The 19,495-nt window shown below is 42.3% G+C and overlaps 1 protein-coding gene across 7 annotated transcripts in view; it reads left to right on the top strand.

Moving 5' to 3' along the window:
* Dgki (diacylglycerol kinase iota) overlaps positions 1 to 19,495 on the top strand; it is a 449,800-nt gene that overhangs the window by 222,325 nt on the left and 207,980 nt on the right. For 2 of the 7 annotated variants that reach the window (XM_029478766.2, XM_085840737.1), the window contains exons 7-11: positions 4,856 to 4,927; positions 7,897 to 8,013; positions 13,498 to 13,620; positions 13,895 to 13,969; positions 14,463 to 14,561. In XM_029478766.2, the coding sequence (XP_029334626.2) occupies positions 4,856 to 4,927; positions 7,897 to 8,013; positions 13,498 to 13,620; positions 13,895 to 13,969; positions 14,463 to 14,561 (486 nt within the window). The remainder of the gene's footprint in view (positions 1 to 4,855; positions 4,928 to 7,896; positions 8,014 to 13,497; positions 13,621 to 13,894; positions 13,970 to 14,462; positions 14,562 to 19,495) is intronic. The other 5 variants (XM_021164730.3, XM_021164731.3, XM_029478768.2 and 2 more) reach the window with 3 other exon arrangements.

Raw genomic sequence — 19,495 nt, forward strand, 5'->3', positions numbered from 1 at the left:
ATGTATACATAGACATCCACACATGTGTATGTAATATTATAAAAGCCTCAACTTGTCTCTTTTGATGCTTAACATCATTAGGAGATTTTGAATCATTCCCACTTTTGGGTTCAGAGTGAAGTTAGAAGTCTATAATTTGCCTGAAATCACTCAGGCAGTGAGAAGATCCAAGAGCTGTTCTCAGCTTTCCTACCCATCTTCTTCTAGTTCATGTATAACTATCTGATATATATGAATTGAGGGACAAGTACCTGGGTCATAACATTTAGCAGATCTCTCAACAAGGCTATAGTTACTGTCGTGCCACACATTTTATTCTATTGCTGTCTCGCAAGCAACATTGCAATACTGAGCACTTATGAGTGACAGTTAGAGATCTAGCATGTTTTCAGTGTCGATAGGGGGCTGGTTTTCTGCCTGGGTGAGGGTACTATGAGAAGGCATAGTTCCAGATAACTTGGGGTAAGATGTTTTAAGCTTGCAAAGCACGCTGTTCATATCTGAGTTAAGATGTGGAAACAGCAACTCCCTCATTCAGCTAATAACAGCATGTGTATGTACATTGGGTCCAGGATATTTAAAGAACTGTTCAAAGTTTCTAAGAACTACAGAGTGACCTACTTCAGGACCTTACAGTTCCATTGGAGAAGGACAAGCATATCCAGCAGTAATTTAGGACATCTGAATAGTGTCAAGGTTACGGTCCAGATGTTATAGCCAATGGAGAGATCATGCAAACTGGAGTGATTTGGGGGGACTTTTTAGAGTTTGCTGTGTTTGCTGTGTAATATGAAGATACTGCATATAAAATTACAGCTTTCTAGTTGATTGGTTGAGAACAAAGAAAGAGGGTGGTCTCAGACATGTAAATTTTAAAACAACAAGGCATAGTATGAAATATAATTAGACCTATCTTGCTTTATAGAAATCTGTTGATAGTAAGAGTGGGATATTAATGTCAAAATGTTGATTTGGGGTCAGGGGAGATAGCTGAGTGGATAAAGTGCTTCTTATGCATCTGTGAAGGTCAGTTTGGAACCTCAGCATCCACATAAAAATTGGGTAAGTTTGACTAACTGCTTGTAATTCTAGCCCTTGGGAGGCAGAGAGAAATGACCCCTAGGCCAAGCTGGCTAGCTATACTAGCTGAATCAGCAAGTGCCAGGCTGAGTGAGAGTCTCTGCCCCAGAAAATGAAGTGGAGGGTGTCTGAGGCAGACACCTGATGTTAACCTCTGGCCTCTGCATGTACACATGTGAACATGCATTCACACATGCATGTGCCCAGACCCATGCATATGTGCATACAGATACCCATTGCATAACACACACACACACACACACACACACACACACACGACTGGGAGGATTGTGGGATTGTGGGTATTGCTTAACGCCCTGATGAATGGTTTATTCTTTAAGGAAAAAGGCGTTAATGAAGCCTTTTATGAAGAAGCACACACTAAAAGAACACCAGCTTACCTTATGACAGTAAAGAATGAGGGAGGAAGGGCTGTCACTACCGAGACAAGTCATAACATGAGCACAGTGTCACATGTGCAGTGAGCAGGGGCATCACCAGAATGACGGGTGGGTCTGGAGTCCGGGGCCTGAGAAATCCGTGTGCTCTGACCCACCCTCATTCCTTCATGCTTTGCTCCTTCGATCATGCAGTCTAACAAATTATTGCTCTAGCACCGAAGAAATGTGCCACCCATCTCTCTCTTACTGCTCCCTCTAAAGTGAGTTCAGTGAACTTTCCCATTGTCGCCAACGCAAAGCCAGTCTGGCCTCTTTGCAACATGTTGAACAGTTTGATACTTTTGAAAGACTTTGGACACATCATCTTTAAGCCCATTAGATTTTGTTGTCCTCTCAGTAACATTCCTGTCATGGTTCTGACACTTGACAGTGGAGCTGGGCTGGTGATTGCTGCGGGTGTACAGAGGTCAAAGCTGACCCAGTATTTCAGTTTATATGTGACACAGAAGCAATACTGGCCTGGGGGAAAGCCATTGCTGTTGACAGAAGGAGGTTTAGCAAGACACAGCTGGGGAGGCTGTGTCTGGGGATCTGAAGATTATCCGAGGTGCAGTGCTTTATGTGGGAGCTTGTAGGGGGCAGCCTGTCTGTGGTTTACATGGGAGCTTGTAGGGGGCATCCTGTCTGTGGTTTATTATAATACAAAGGCACAAAACAAGGCCAGCAAAAAGAAAACAGAGTGAAGCCACGAAGATACCAGATACCACCAGCTTCGCCTTGGAGTCCTGTAAAATATGCTAAGCCCCTCCAGCAGTAAGCTGAAAAATACATATAAATATTATTTACCCATCTCATTAACACTCTTCACCCAGGAATTTCACTGAGGCTTCTTTGCCTAAGTTCCTTTTGTATAACACAGGAAAATGTGCTAGACTCCCGGAAGGAAGTCAGGGATGCAGCATCAATGGTATTCGTTCAGGAGCCATTCAGATTGCTTTAGGAATCGAACTAAGTCTCCCAAAGGATAAGATGCCAGATTCTATCCCTGAGCCAGTTTTGCAAGCACCATTCTCCTAAGGATAGGAGTCTAAGAATGGCTAACTCTTCCTTCAACAGCGAGTAAAAAGATCATCACTGTTGCTGATTGCCATGGAGAAGTAATTACACTACGGGAATCTTACAAATCCAAATTAAGAAGCCATGTTTCCAATTTTTCCCTTTCTCCCTTCTATTGCCTCTGTGGGAGGGGCTTTGACTAGAGAGGAGAATGAAGGTCAATAAATAAAGGGAGGAAGGAAGGAACAATAGCACAGTAACACTAGGATGCTTGAGAACACCGTAAGGAATCATATTATTTTATATTTATCTAAATTTACATATAATACATTTAAGTCTATGTGTACACACACACAAACACACACGTGCACACACACATATTGTTTAAATGAAATTATTCCACTAAAAATGATAATGCTTCACCCAAGAGCCATGCAGAATCTAATACAATCCCCAGGGCCAGGCATGAGAAACCCCCTTTAGAGTTGTTGGCAATGTAATATTGTCCATCTAGGCTCCTTCTGTGACCCTTGCTTTACTCCCAGACGTTGGAATTAAGACCCCATGTCTGAAGACACTGAGCACTTTGGACAGAAGGCACAGAGTCATTGTGCTGGATATGACCCAAAGCTTCCTCCCTGGAGATTAGCTCTTATAGTACCATATCATGCTGCTCAAGCTACCCAAGGGGAAGAGAATCCAGTCGTCCTCCTCAGCCGTGACACCTATAAACTACATCAGTAGCCAACACAGAAGGACATCCATGGAGGTGCAGGAGTGGCTCGTGTACCTTAGTGCTAACCGACATCTGCCCACATTAGACTGAAGGCTAACTGAAGAGGTGGGAAATCCTGCCCAGGTACTGTAATTTTATCTGGGACAAGTGAGGGCAGAGATCTCGTAGGAGAGCTGACCACTGCCACTTTCCTAAACCAGGATAATTCCTGACTGGGTTCTAGATACTTATCCTTATATATGCAGTGAAGCCTAGCTCTCTTCTCTGTCAAAGATGCTTCTTTTCACAACAGACCAAGGCCACTACAGAAAGCCACATCTAATCAGAAAGCAGAGAACAAGTCCTTCCGAGGTGTCCAGCCCCAAATGATACATCTAAAATACATCCCCTGCACTTAAGGCTCAGGGAACATCTTGGAAGAGAGAGCAGAATAATTGTTAAGGGCCAGATCAGGAAGTCTACTTCGAAGTTGAGCCTTAGTGTATATATATGTATACATATACATATATATATATATATATATATATATATATAATATATAATATATATGAAGACTGTAAATGTTAAGACAACTAGTGTTCTTATTAGTATATTGCTTCACACTGAAGATTGTGTGTATCGAGCTGTTTCTAAAAGATGTTTATTTTCCTTAAGAGTTAAAAAAAAACAGTCATTGCATTCAGAAAAAAAAAAGTCAATAAAGATACCACGATTGTTTTGGAAAAAAAAAAAAAAAGAATTGGCAGGGAAACCACACAGGAGGAGTGAAATGGGTGAATCTGAGGGGAGACGCTTTGAGCATTACTGTGTACTTCCTGTGTGGAATGACCTTTCTTGATGGATGAGTCAATTTGCTGGGTCATCTAAGGCAGTGGCTCTCAACCTGTGGGTCATGACGCCTTGAGGGTAGCATATCAGATATTATATTAGGATTCATAGTTACAGTTATGAGGTATCAATGAAAATAATTTTATGCTTGGGGCTCACCACAATATGCATTAAAGAGTTGTAGCTTTAGGAAGGTTGAGAACCGCTGATCTGAGGAGACTTTATGGCAATGGTATTGTCTTTGTTACTGCATGCTGGTTAAGAATGAAACTGGAAGGGAAGGGTGAAAGTCCTTGAATTTATTTCTGTAAGCTTGGACTTTACCCAGACCCTGAAATCTAGGTTCTGCCTTTGGTATTTAATTTCTCTTTTCCTGAGTTCTCAGATACTAATGTTGAACAGTCTTTATAGAATATGACCAAGTGAAGCAACATACGCACACACACACACACACACACAAGAGACTTTTTTTTTTAAAGGAAAGTCTCTATGGTAGTGTGGCTGGCTTAGAGAAGCTTATGGTGTAGGAGATACCACTGCCTCCTTTGTCTCATGCTCCAGATGACTCTGAAATAGAAAAATCATTGCATGGCAGAAGGTGGAGAGGGGAGTACGGTGTGGCACATGCAGTAACGGTTACTATAGCAATGGATGATAATCCTGGCCTCTTTCACTTCCTTAAACCCCAGGAGGGCAACTGTGGGCTATAATGAAGGAGGTTTTAAACTCTCTGTCTCTTGTCCTACTGTCTCAGGGCTTCCAGCAAAAGTTCTCCTTCCACAGTAAAGAGATCGTGGCCATCAGCTGTTCTTGGTGCAAGCAGGCGGTAAGTGCCAGATAAATCAAGCAACACGGGCTCACGTGACCACAACTGGGCATTCCGATGCTTGGGTTCCTGCCTACTGTAGAGTATTGCCCTGACTGAATATTCAGATTTTCTCAGACAGCATCCTTAGAAGAAGAAAGAGGGTGAAATTATAGAACAAAAGGAAATATAAGTAGGGAAAAAATAGCAACTTTGTACTTCTTTTGTACATCTTGAAGTCCAGGATAAAAGACTAGGAGCCTTCCCTGATTCTTGCCCTGGGACTGGAATCTTATGCTCCTTTTCTCTAGAACACCCACGGTCCTCCCTATCCACTAGACTGCTGTGGATTAATTGTCATTCCATAGTACAACACGGGGAGCCGCCAGTGAGCTGTGCAACACAGGGTTCAGGCGTCTGGGTTCCCCGGTCTTGCTGTGGTGGCTTTGTTATGGGACTGAAGAAGGATGACCTCTTACTTTGTTCTTTCGGTTTAGATTTTGTTTTTGTTTTTGTTTTGTAGCTATCCATGTGCCCACTAAATCACATCCGTTCCCTTATATGTGACCATGCGTATTTGTCAAGATCCCACATCTCTGCCCCATTTACTCTTCTTTTTCTTTTTAACTCCCATCTTATCTACTCTGAAAAGTACCTGCTTGGCCCCTTTATCCGAAACAGATGCTGGGCTTTATTAGTTCCTCGCCTCCATGCCTGCTTCTCATTTCACTCCAACCCAGTTGGCAAACTATAGCATCCAGGGCCAAGTGGGGCTGGTGCCTAGTTCTAAACATAATAACCTCAACATAGCCATGCCCTATCATTTATGAATTCTCTGTAACTGTTAATACCTTACAGATGACTTCAGCATTGGCAACACACCAAGGCCTTTACAGAAACAGTTTGTGAACCCTCTAGTCTTTGTTTTAAAATAGAGTCTTAATGATATAGAATTATGCTATCCTATTGTGACCCTCCTGCTTCAGCCACCTGAATGCCAGGATAATCTGCTCACACTGGCCTCTGAGCCTCCCATCTGCCTTTTGGAGTGTCTGTGTAGATAGAAGCATATCACCTTTGTGGCGAAGGAAACCTGAGAAGAAAGATTGTGTTGTGTTAGCTAGGTTAAGGGTTTACAGGTCTCCACAAAGCAGATGCAACTCCTCAAACTAGCAACAGGGCTGGAACAAGTGTAGTTTGAATGAATCGAAGTTGATGTTTTTTGTGGGTTAGACTCTTCGCAGTATAAGATTCAACTTAACAGTTTCCCTAGGGCCTTCATTTGTCAAGAGCCTCCGGTTATAGGTCACACATGTAACCTCTGTGCTTCTGTTTAAAAATGTTCATGAGTCCAAGGCTATCCAACTCCTAGTGAAACTCCACGTCCTAGGGACAGCATCTCCTTCTGGGTAGAAATTGATTTCGCAAGGTTATATATGCAAAATATGTGTGCACAAATTATGGTATTGATATGTTTTAGTAGTGCAAGTAATTCCTTCTAGGAAATTTGATGTCAAATACAGAAAGAAACAAATAACTGACCCTCTAAGTTGCAGGAGGAAGATCTTGGGGTAAGGAGCTGGGTTCTCTGTGTCTATGTCTTGACTCCAACATTTAAAAAAATATAGTCCTGAGAGTACCTCTTAGTCTCTAATTTGTAGCTCACTCAAGTATAAGTTGAAAGAGTTGCTTAGGCAATGTTTGAAGCCCTTGTCACTGTAGAAATGCAATGGGTATGCATTGAGATTTAATTTTAATTGATTTTTAAAAAAGTAATCAATTTTGAAAGAAGGTACTCAAATGATATTTTTGTGGTGTGGCATTCCTCCGGTTTAATTTGTTTGCAAATTCCAAATAATAGGTGGTATGTTGAATTATTAATTATTACATCAGTATTTTTTCCTTAATTGATATAAATTAACTACTGAATCATAGGAGAGCTTCACAATATGCAGAAATGAAAACAAAATCCTTGTGATGGCACAGAATCAGATTAGACTGGCTACGTGTGCCCGTTTCCCCCAGACAGTCCTAATTGATGTCTGTCTCCCAGCACTGTCATTACTCGTGGTTCCTGCTCACTCTTAAATAGCTCCAGTAGAAATGATGAATTGTGCATTGGTTACAATCAGTGTAATTCAAGTTGAAACTAATTTAAATAAAAAAGTCACCATGATTAGAACTTAAGTTCTTTAATTATTGCACAAGCTGATTTTATGTCCATTAGAAATGAAATGTCCCCACAAGACTGTCACCCCAGAGTCAAAAGAAGTGACTGCAAATGTGACCAGACTGAGGTCACATGCCAGCCTCCCAGCAGAACAGTGAGTTAAGCCCTCACCCTAGGGTACTGCGGTGACTTATTAGCTTATATTTCCTTCCTTCCTGTAATGAACACGCTCCTCCTTGAGCCTGTGGAGTGTCACAGGACCACTGTATTTTTAAGGGTTTTAGATAAGCCTGGTAGGAGCAACTCTTTGTGCTTTGTTACCACTGAGATTAACAGCTTTCCAGAAGAGGCTTTTTGCTTCCTTCCTGGCTCCCTAAACTGGAAAGATTGCTTGGGAGGATTTACAACTGCGGTAGAAACAAACAGGCAAGAGATGGGCATTGCCTTCCCATCTGTCTTCATTTTCTTCTCTGCATTATCTAACAGACACAGTTGTGTGTAGTTAGATTAGTAGAGCTCGCCAGTACTCAGCCTCTTTATGTAAATAGTCTGTTAGACAGTTAGAATGCCGTAGTGGGCTTCTAGGCTCCTGTTAACCCGTTTTGTTTACACTGGAATGAATTACTCTGCCCTCTATGTTCCTGGGCTGGTTGAATGCTGATGAGATGTATGTGTTCTTGATGTGCGTCTGTATGACTTTGTGTGTGCATGCATGCGTGTGTGTGTGTGTGTGTGTGTGTGGTGTGTATACACACTTATCCCTTCTTGCTGTGAATTACTTCTTATTCAGAATTGCTTATGAGCCTGTTTCTCTCTTCAGTTTCACAATAAAGTGACCTGCTTCATGCTGCATCATATTGAGGAACCCTGCTCCCTGGGGGCTCACGCCGCTGTTATTGTCCCGCCCACCTGGATCATTAAGGTGAAGAAACCTCAGGTAACTGCAGGATCCTGGTGCTGCTGGCCCAGTGCAGAGAGAACTGAACGGCTCTGATTGATTTGCTCTTCTCCCTCAGTAGTCTTTGGCATCCTATGACCTTCACACATCCATCCCCATGGTCTGGTCCTTAGCTTATCAGGCTCATCTCATGGGCCCATCACCTGGCTTCACTGGACTGTCTCATTAGCCAGAGTCCCATCCTCATGAAAGCCCACTGTCCTCCTCATCCATGTGCAATGATCCCCTATAAAGGCAGCCCTCCGGAGTCTTAGTGAGCACCATTAAGCGTATATTGGATGCTTACACACTCTCTCCGAAGCCTGAGAGGAGTCGACAGAGAGCAAGGATTGCAAGCATCACAGTTTAGTGAAGATGTCTGCCAGTATAAAGGGCAGGCTGTGAGTCATAACCTCCATTACATCCAAGCCTGCTTAGAGAGCCACAGTCTTTTTCTTAATACAAATTGAATCTGCTATCTTAGTCCCTAATCTCATTCTGGGTGGTTACTGGCTTTCCTATTTAAGCCAATCTCCTTTTGTTAGTCTGGGGGGAACTTCCTGAGGATGTAGGGATTATCTTTCTGTTTAAAAGGTGGGTGGAGGTTTAGATCTGTAGAAAGAGTAGGAAGCAAGACAATAGCACGCTGTGTACTCTTATATTCTTGGGCTGGCGAGCCAAGTTAGAGCATGCTTGGTTTCTGCTGAATGAAACATGACAGAGTAAACATGTAGGATAACAGGAGGCTATTCTTTATTACAGGCATTTACATGGCTGAATTTCTATTCCAGAGTCCACAACAACATTTTATATAATGTTGGCATTTTCCTGGGAAGTATAATCGTTGTGGACCTAGATCTCATGTTAGTCATCCTTAGACATTACACTGGATCATGGCTAATTAAATGCTTACTCAATAAAGAATATCTACTTGACCTCATATTTTGGAGTAATGTGATAGAAGAACATTAGAATATGAAATAGGTATGTGTATATGACTATGTAAGTACACACACACACATATGTAAAGAGATATGAGGTGGGTAGACAGATAGATGACAGACAGACAGTTGGATTCCCATTTGGACGCCATTCTACTCTGCCATACCTCACCTTTCTTCTTTGAGCTTCTTCTCGATGTCTCTACAGGATTTTCTGACATTTTCCTGACTCTGCATTGTTAACGCACTCTGCATTCCACAGTTTATAATTCTCTCAATCATGCTCTGATCACAAACTCGAGTGCTATGAGCAACCCCTGAATTTATGGCTATGGAATTCAGCAGCAGTGGCCACACGAGATTTTTTTCTTTCCATCTTTAGTAATGGAACTGTGCTAACAGCACTCTCCCTCCTTGGCAGGGTAATCTTCTTTGATTGTTATCCTACACACTTTGGCTGGGCTTTTCTTTTAAAACACTGGTTTTTACTCTATCATTTCTTTCCTGTGAAGAAGCCCACTGTTTCAGAATAAAGTCGCATGTATCAAGAATCTGTCTATCATCAGGCCTGAGCAGTGACCAGCCCCTCACGCAAGTCTGTCTTCCTCTCCCAGAATCTACAAATAATGTTTTAGATACATCAATGTCTCCCCTAGGGAACATACACTCAAAGGACTGAGTTGGGACACTGTAGTCTCTTCAAAGGTAGGATTGTATTTAGTCTTTTAGTTTGAAGTTTAGTGTATAATGAGTAATGTACATGTATTATACTTGTACAAAGGGAACTTCAGATAAACGTGTCTCCTTTCATTAACTTCAAATTTTAGACACTTTTCCTGGCATTTCCGTTATACATCCATATTTTTTGCTACTGGTTTTCATGCAGAGAGATGCACCATTTGGACAGATACGGAACTGTAGTGTGTCCAGGCTTCAGGGTTGTTAATAAGTGGTGCTGTGCTGCAGATAGTTCTTCAGAACGTGCTTAGTTTGTTTAAAATGAGAATCTTGGGTAGAAATCTCTAGCACTTAGTTACATTAATTACTTAATGTAATTCTAAATTAGGTCACTTTCACTCTTTCCACTCAGTAGATATTTCACAGTTGGTCCTTATCCTACTGATAGGTATCTACACTATTTCTGATGTCCTGTTTACAGACAGTGCGGTGCCTACCCTTTCTACTCCTGGATGAGGTTTTCTTTCTTAATTGTCTTGTTTTGACTGGATGATCTTTTATTGCTGGAGACCTGTGAGACAGAATGACAGATTCTATTCACTGACTAACACAACCCCACAGAATTGCTTAAACCATTTCTTTGTGAACTCTGAAGAACTATTAGCATGTGTGATTTGATGTTACATGGAGCTCTTAAGACTTGCTCCTCAACTTCAGAGGCAAGTTTTCTTTGTTCTTTCCCATCATCAGAACCACTTTTATTCCAGTGGGACACCTGGAGCAGGAGGTGAGCATTCCTTAAATACACAAAACTCTGGCTTCTTCCTTCTGTGATCTGTCAAGATGTTGTCTGGTGTTTATGGGAGAGACTTCCATGGTTATAAAGAAATGATATATCATTTTTAGGTCTTTTAATATAACCAGTTATTTATGATCCTATAACCTGGAAAAAAATCCCTCAAGGGGAATAAGAGCTAAAGTTTCATTTACAGTTAAATGGTTCATCCATAAAGACTTCCTAACTGTCCAGGAGGCAGTCATAACTCTGATAGCTTGGTTGGTGGGATTAGCTCCGTGGCATGGTAAGATTGCCCTGACACCTGGTTCAAGAAGACAAAAGGCCTTTATCTTTTCTGACGTCTTTCATTGAATGGCTAGAGAGCAATGCTGTTGAGATGGAAGACCACAAAACCAAGGCTGGGTGGTGTTGATCTTGTAAGGGGATCGCTTGGGCCACGGGAGTTAGCTGCCCTTTTCAGAACAGGCTGGCTTTTAGAATGTCAGAGGTGGCTGAAAGGTTTCTTGACTCTTTCATCGCCAGTGCTTTACAAATCACTTTTTGACATTGCTTCTCTATTCTTGCAAAACAGGTCACTTCGTTGAATTCCCCAGTACTATCCCAGGAAGCGCAAGCTTTGCTATTAATTTTCTAGGGTGGGTTTCTTAGCTTGTCCTGGCTATGGTACACCCCAAATCTGCCTTCCTACCTATATACTCCACATAAGGTGCTGCTACCTTGTAAGTGAGGTGATTTTGGACATTTGTACTCAAACAGAAGGGAGCTGCAGGGGTAGTGAGGCATGCTGGGAAATTCCAGATACTTGCTATTGCTGTTTCCCCATTCTTGATAATATAAAACATCCATAGAGCTCACATAGACAGGCCCAGGTACTGTAAGTCAGTCACCACACTTGTTTTGTAAAGAAAGCCTCAGATGTATTGGTCTTGTTGAGGCTCAGGGGCACTTGCTACATCTCTGTTGGAAGACCGTTTTGTGTGTCTACTTCTTCCTAGAGTTGAGTTCCTTGCCTGCTCTTCTTTCACATTTCTTTCAACCCCCATTTCTAATTCCATGTTTCCCACATGTGCTTGAGCATCAAATTACCCAAAATGCTATAAATTTTAAGATAAGTTAAAGCAAGTTGTAGAGGATCTTCACCTGGTGCAGTAGAACTACGTCTTGGAATTTATTTGTTGAGCTCTGTCCAGAACGGAGGCCCCTAGTGTATTTCTGCAAGCACAAGCAACTGGTATTTGCATTTATTTGGTCTAGACAGGAAATGAACTAACACACCATAACAGTGAGGAGACAAGCCATCACATCCCAAGTGCGGCTGTCCAAACTAGAAGAGGCTTAGTAAATGCTGCTAGTTATATAATATTCATTCTTTTTAAAAATCATGATTGTGGCATGGTTGTGTACTTAGGATTTGTGCTAGGTAGTAGGGCCAACAGATGTTAGCAGACACAATCATGGGATGGCTGCAAAACTCATTGCTTCACATACCTTTTCTCGTTCAAACTCAACAACTGTCCCATGAGGTAGGTATTATCCCTCCATGTTAAAAACTAAGCACCTGCCATTTTAAACACTTGCCCAACCTAACAAAGTACACGCATCTCACCAAAGGGAGTTGCTGCTGGATTTGTAGCAAACCCATCAGATTCACAGCCCTCCTTTACTCATGGTGATCTAACTTACTGGAGTCTCTTTAGTGCCACTTTCCAGGTACAAACCCACATTTTCGTCATCAGGTACATGATAGTATCATGATTGTTTCACCCACAAAGCTCTTAAGAAGAATCTTTCTGTTGGCCTCACTTCAAGCAGATTGAGTCTTTTACAGAGTCTAGGTCTGAGTGAGGCTGGTGGATGATGCTGGTTTAGTAGTTTGGAAGATCCTTTGACGACACCTAATAGAGGCTTCTTCTGCAGCTGCTCCAGACTCCAAATCATCCCTTTTCTATCCAAATTTACCAAAATATGGCATCAACTTTTATAATGAAAAAGAGACAAGAACATTGTGAAACATCCCACTAGCCTAGTAATTTCAAAGCCAGGAGATCTGGTTGCAGAAATGTAGTCAATAATGAGTGTCAAGAGAAACTCTGGAGTCAGGAGCACTAGTTTCCAGAATCTCTTTTCTGGAGAGTTGTATGAGGTCCTGAAGACATTTTCCTTTGATGGAAGAAGAAAATGTGGGGATGCATGGCGGTTCTTCAAAAAAAAAACTTCCCCAGCCTTAGTGAACACAGGCTACACATAAGTTTGCTTTTTTCCTTCTTTCTTTTTCCTTTAAGTAAAATAAAAAAGTTAGATTGTTTGGATTGTCTTGATTTTGATGCGTTAATTTGTATATTATAGACTGATGTTTAGCTTTGAATGCTCTAAGGAAAAAAATTACGTGCAGATTAGCTATTTAAATTTCTTCAAACTAGTTTGAAAGCTGTTAACTATTCAAATAATGTAAGTGTGTATTCTAATGTCTAAGCTAAGAATTCTGCATTTCAGGCTCTCAACACTTGGTCAAACATCTATTATATGGTCAGTACTACCTTACTTTTGTGAAGATGCAGTCTAATTAATTATTAAGTCCACTAATTAAATCTGATTTATGTTCAGTCTTCAGCCAGTAAGTGTGACTATCCTGTAAGACTCCCTCCTCTGAGTATTTGTAGCAAATGTTAAGAGAAAATGGTTAGGCAAAGTAATCATGGATTGTGGTTCATAAAATCTCTAAAGTAAAATTAAAGAGTCACTATGTGTCAACAACTTTGAGTTACTTCCATAAAATAGTTCAAGGCTACTTAGTGGAGAGAAGACACTTAAATTAATGGGTCTTCTGAAACAGAGAGACAAATACTGCTCACAGCTCCACTATTGTATGTAACCACAATAGGGTGTCTTCCTAGCATTTAAAATAGTATGCTTCAGTGTTGATAAGACTGTTTGGTTGTAAAGTTCTCCTGGGGTTGAGCATTATTTTATAACTACTACTAAAACAGATCATAAAAAAATAAACAAGGAAAATGAAGAGAAAGAAAACGATAAAAAAATGGCCTCCTTTTTTACATTTCCACATAGGTGATCTCTATACCAGGAGATGAACTTGAACTTGGTTGGGCGGGAGACGGACCTGGTTGGGCGGGAGACTGGAGCCCCTCAGAGAATTTGGGATTCTTCCATTTTTACTGGGAGGGTTGGCAGGTACACCATGTGTTGTTATGTGAGTCCATAAGAGCCCCCCGTGCGTGGCTCTAACTCCCTGCCCCCTCGTGGCGGGGAGTCAGTTGCTCACTCTGGAGCACTCGACTGGTTTCTGTCTGTGGCTTACCCATGAGCAGTGGCTTGGAAGTGTCAAAGCATGAGAAGCATGCAGCCAACAGCATGCGCTGCCGTCCTCTTCTACATTACATGGTTCTGCATGGAGAGGCCAGGGCTGTCTGCCTCCGAGCTGAGCCGTGCCTTCCTTTCCCCACAGAACTCCCTGAAGGCTTCCAATCGGAAGAAGAAGAGAACAAGTTTTAAAAGGAAAGCCAGTAAAAGAGGAACTGAGGTAAGTCTTTCAGAGAGATGTGTGAGACATACAGCTTTCTCTGCAGAGGTTACTTCGCCAGAGGAGCTGACCCACACTTAATGCTGTGATGTGCCTTCTATAGGCCTTTTCCCCCCTTCAGCCATTCTAAGCATGTTGGAATCCTTCATGTTCCAACTCCATCAAGTTATCCATCAGTTAGTCAAATCTGACCCGCCGTACCAGAGGCAGAGCATCTGCCCTTGCTTGGGTTATCTCCCCCCAAAACGATGCTTATGATAGAGACGGCAAAAAGACCTGACACTTCTAGAATGCTTAGAGTGTGCAGAGTGAAATCCAAAGCATAGCTCAGTTTTATGGACTAAATTATAGTTAGAGGTGCTTTGTTCCAGGAGATGTGTACACACTGCTATGAAGATTCAGCCCTATGGAATAAGACTGAATAAGACCTTAGGGGTGCACGGTGTTCTCTCTGGGATCTTTATCCTAATGGTGCTGCCTGTGCCTCTTCCAGCAGGAAACCAAAGGCCGTCCTTTTGTGATCAAGCCCATCTCCTCTCCTCTCATGAAGCCTTTGCTTGTCTTTGTGAACCCAAAGAGTGGGGGAAACCAGGTGAGTGGCTTATCATGTGTTTCACTTTGAGTGCTTGATATGTCAAAGGCACAGTCCCCAGGACTGAGTGAAAGAGCATCTCAGGAGCCCAGGCATCTGAGCTCTGTCAGAACCAGGACCAGAATCAAAGCCTGCAGTCTCTCCCTCTCCTTCGGCGCACTCGGAACACTTTGGCACCAGCATTTTCTCTGCAGATATTCTAGAAGGATTATTTCAGAGTTCCACTTAGTTAATAGACTTCACTGGAAAGGAAAGGGAGATTTATTTGTGTTCAATAATGGCCACACTAAGGAGAGGAGAACAACAGAACGGTTCAGTGGCCCCTGTGTCCCCCTCCCCCCAGATTTCATAATTAGGAATACCTTTCTGACGTGTCCTTATTTTTTCTCATTAGAGTTTAACCTGACTCCTTTGTCCCTGTCCTCAGAGGCAGGAACAACCAGAGCTCATTTGTCACAGCGATTGTAAACAAGTACCTCAAGGCCAGAGAAAACAATCGGTTTCTAAAGACTCCATTATCTCATCTGCTCTCTGTCCAGTTCCTCCAGGGTACCTTAACATTAACCCCAGTTAAGAACACAAATATGTCCTTACAGAAGATAATGGCATCCCATGGCAACCTCGCTCTGTAAGGCCACCGTTGGTTTTCTTTTTTTTTTGTTTTTTTTGTTTTTTTTGTTTTTTTTGTTTTTTTTGTTTTTTTTGTTTTTTTTTTTTACTTATCAAATCTCAAGTTTTCCATTTTAATGTGTTATTAACATATAGTAATATACAATAATGGGTTTCATTTCAGCATTTCTATACATGTGCATAATATGTTTTGGTTGTATTTACCTCTCTCCAGTTACTTTCTCTTGCTCCTTCCACTCCTGATCTCCTTTCTCTTCCCAACTAGTCTGCCTTCCACTTTTTTTTTTTGATTTTTAATATTTTTATTACATATTTTCCTCAATTACATTTCCAATGCTATCCCAAAAGTCCCCCATAGCGCCCCCCACTTCCCTACCCACCCATTCCCATTCTTTTGGCCCTGGCATTCCCCTATATTGGGGCATATAAAGTTTGCAAGTCCAATGGGCCTCTCTTTCCATTGATGGCCGACTAGGCCATCTTTCGATACATATGCAGCTAGAGACAAGAGCTCCGGGGTTCTGGTTAGTACATCATGTTGTTCCAACAATAGGGTTGCAGATCCCTTTAGCTCCTTGGGTACTTTCTCTAGCTTCTCCATTGGGAGCCCTGTGATACATCCAATAGCTGACTGTGAACATCCACTCCTGTGTTTGCTAGGCCCCGGCATCGTCTCACAAGAGACAGCTATATTTGGGTCCTTTCAGCAAAATCTTGCTAGTGTATGCAATGGTGTCAGCGTTTAGAAGCTGATTATGAGATGGATCCCTAGATACGGCAGTCTCTAAATGGTCCATCCTTTCATCACAGCTACGAACTTTGTCTCTGTAACTCCTTCCCTGGGTGTTTTGTTCCCAATTCTAAGAAGGTGCACAGTGTCCACACTTTGGTCTTCATTCTTCTTGAGTTTCATGCGTTTATCAAATTGTATCTTATATCTTGGGTATCCTAAGTTTTGGGCTAATATCCACTTATCAGTGAATACATATTGTGTGAGTTCTTTTGTGATTGTGTTATTTCACTCAAGATGATGCCCTCCAGGTCCATCCATTTGGCTAGGAATTTCATAAATTCATTCTTTTTAATAGCTGAGTAGTACTCCATTGTGTAAATGTACCATAATTTCTGTATCCATTCCTCTGTTGAGGGACATCTGGGTTCTTTCCAGCTTCTGGCTATTATAAATAGGGCTGCTATGAACATAGTGGAGCATGTGTCCTTTTTACCGGTTGGGACATCTTCTGGATATATGCCCAGGAGAGGTATTGCTGGATCCTCCGGTAGTACTATGTCCAATTTTCTGAGGAACCGTGGTTTTCTCTGTAAGACAGTCTGTTATCTTTTTATTCATTTCTCGTCCTGCTTCCCGAGGCTTTCTGTGAAGGCTCCTCTGTGGGCTTTGATTTTTCCATTATTTTCTTGGGAATTTGGATGCAGAACTTATCTTTTTTTCTGACCATTAAGTGTACACTTTACCCTTTGAGAAAAGACTCTTTGAAGTTTCACTATCAACAAGTAGAGATCTGAGCCTCTTTGATGGCCTACATGATGAAGGATGTCATGTCATTAGGGTTTTGTCTGAGTCTTCCAAATGATGTCACCATTGCTAAAATCATGGCCATTTCTCAGGATGAACTGGTTACAGGGTAACTTGTCGCAGGAGAGCCTATGGTTTCAAAGAAACGTCTGGTCTCCTCCTTCTTCAAGACAACTGATCACTTGAAAGGTTAAAAACCAATTTCAGTACTACGGAGAACAGGGAAAACCACTATTCTAACAAAGAAACAACGTATTTTCTGCACCCTTCACTTTCCTGTCTGTGAGTGGTGATGTCCTTCCTCGTCTAAGGTGTGGTTCTACTGTAATACTGGAGAAGAACCTAGTGAAGGGTTTCTTAGGGTTGATGTTCCGTTTCCCCTGACACACCCACTCAGGGGCTGGCCTCCTTGTAGCCTAACAAGGGTGATGCAGTTGAAAATCCAGAAAATGATCAAAGTATATACAATTAGTTTCATGGGTTTGGTAGTCTGAGCACTGCAGGCTAGTTAGCATCTACTAAATTCTATCAGGGCTCTCCCTACATAACTCATGTTTTTGAGTAGCCCAAGCTGGCTTTGAGCTCCCCGGATAGTCAGGAATAACTTGAACACATGACCCTCTCCCTTCTGAGGATTACATCATGTGCCACCAGGCCCAGTACCAGCTGAGCTACACCCCAGCCCTGAAGTGGGTTCATTGATCACGCTACCCCCTCCCCTGCATGTGCTTTTCAGTTTTCCTTTCCTTTGTGAGGCTTGCAAGCCAGTTACGGTATAGCCCTGTTCCTGTTCCAGTCTCTGTGAATTAATAATGACAGAAGGCTTCAGACGTTATCTAAGGCTGATTCTCAGTTCACTGAGTACTCACAGATCAAACGTCAGGGAATTTGGAAGAAATCTTTTTTGTTAGGAACAGGAAAGGTGTCAGTGGGGCTGGGGTGAGGGTGGGTAAATTAGGTGACATTTGTCTTGTGTTCCAAACTGAGCACATTAGACTGCAAGAACTGTGGACTTCCACAGGGAAACAGTGACTTTGAAGTGATCAGGAGATTGTAATGGGAGGGGCTGAACCGGAAGAGGGGTTCTGTGTAGCTTCTTGGAGAGGGAATCTGAGAGGAAAGTCCCCTCTTTTCTCTGACACGGGAAATTTCTGGTCACCCTTCAAGGCTCACCGGTGCCTTTCTAAACCACTTTCAAAATCAGTCACCCTCTCACTGTGTTCTAAGGCCCTGGGGTGCACCGGTCTCTCAGGGATGCTAGAGGTCATGTTCAATGGGCTTGTGTTCTCTCTGAGTGTAGGTGTCAGAGTACTGGGGGAATTTTGAGGGCATGGAGCATAGTAAACTAACAATTGTCCAGTGAGAGATACAAACATCAGAGCAGATGCTATGATGCATGTTCCGTGTTTCGATGACACTGCTGTGAAGGGAACATGCAGGAAAAAAAAAAAAAGGAAATGTGATTGGATAAAGGTTTCCAGCCCGTGGAAAATGCCTTAAAACTTGGGTTTGTGCCATGGAAATTGTATTTAAGTATTTTTGGGTTTTGAAGTCTTTTTGTTTATGAACAGCAACAGCAAGGTGACATGGCTAAGTTTAGTGTGCAGATAGTCTCCTGGAAGCCCGTAAAGGCAGAGGGGACATCTCAGTAAGTCATGTTGGCCAGGAGTATCCAGGTAGGACCTCTCATTCCTCACATGTTCTCGACGCTGCCTCTGCCTCCACTAGGAGATAGATCTAGCTGCCCGGCTAGGGCTTCCTAAGAGGGGTGGGCATATTCTGATTTTTGTAGTTTAACAATATTTCACTTGTCTTACTCCTCTGACTCATTTCCTCTCTGAAGAGAAGGCTCCAAAACCACTTTTAAAACTTGAATTTGTCTGAAGTAAACAACTAGATGATATCACCATCTAGTGGCGAGGAGGAAAACTGTCTCTTGTTCCCTAATTTAGGCTTGGGGGAAAAAAAAATCAACATTTTGAAGGATTATATTGGGCTAAACATACTCCAGGGCTGTTTCTGTTAAACAACACTTCCATTTAGACTTCACACTAGTTGTTTCTATTTATCCTGCCCCATCCGTGTACGCATGACACTGGTATTCAGTAAAGGTTTAGACACTGGTTGTACTGTTGGTACCAGAAATATTTGAGGAGAAAGGTATTGGGTCCAGGCACTAAAATATCAGCTTTGAAGTACTCTCTCTCCCCGTGGGAGGGAGACCGAAGGTAGGATAAAAAGTTTTCTCCAACACAATCCCCTCCTCTGTGTGGGAAGTTGGGAAGGCTGGGCCCATCTCACTCCTATGACACACCTCCGCTGTTTACTGAGTTCAGAGACTCTTTCTCATGTTACCTCATATAAATTCACAGATGCACAGATGTTAACCACTACTAGAATGGGTCTATGTAGTCCTGAGAGTCAAGGGATTCTCTGCTCACACTGTCCAGTATGGAGTTCCAAGGCAGATGTGTGGAGGAAACTACATTCTTAGACCGGAGCTCTGGGTCCTGACTTGAGGGGGAAGCTGCTGGTGGACAGATTTATGTTGGCTGAGTTTATGCCACTCTCTGTGAACCAGTGTCCCCCAGATAGCCACCTTCTTAAGTCAGGGCCAAGTATATCAACAGAGACATAGGGAATAGATGAAAGACTCTGACTGAGAACAAATTCCATAAACTGTCTCTGAAATACTTGCATCGCCTCAGTGCAGGCATTAGATTTTGAAGTGCTGAAAACGTTTTAGTCTGGAGCTAAAGACAACTTT

This window comes from Mus caroli, unplaced genomic scaffold (assembly GCF_978045245.1).
Source record: "Mus caroli unplaced genomic scaffold, Mus_caroli_1 scaffold_7, whole genome shotgun sequence".
Taxonomy (NCBI): domain Eukaryota; kingdom Metazoa; phylum Chordata; class Mammalia; order Rodentia; family Muridae; genus Mus; species Mus caroli.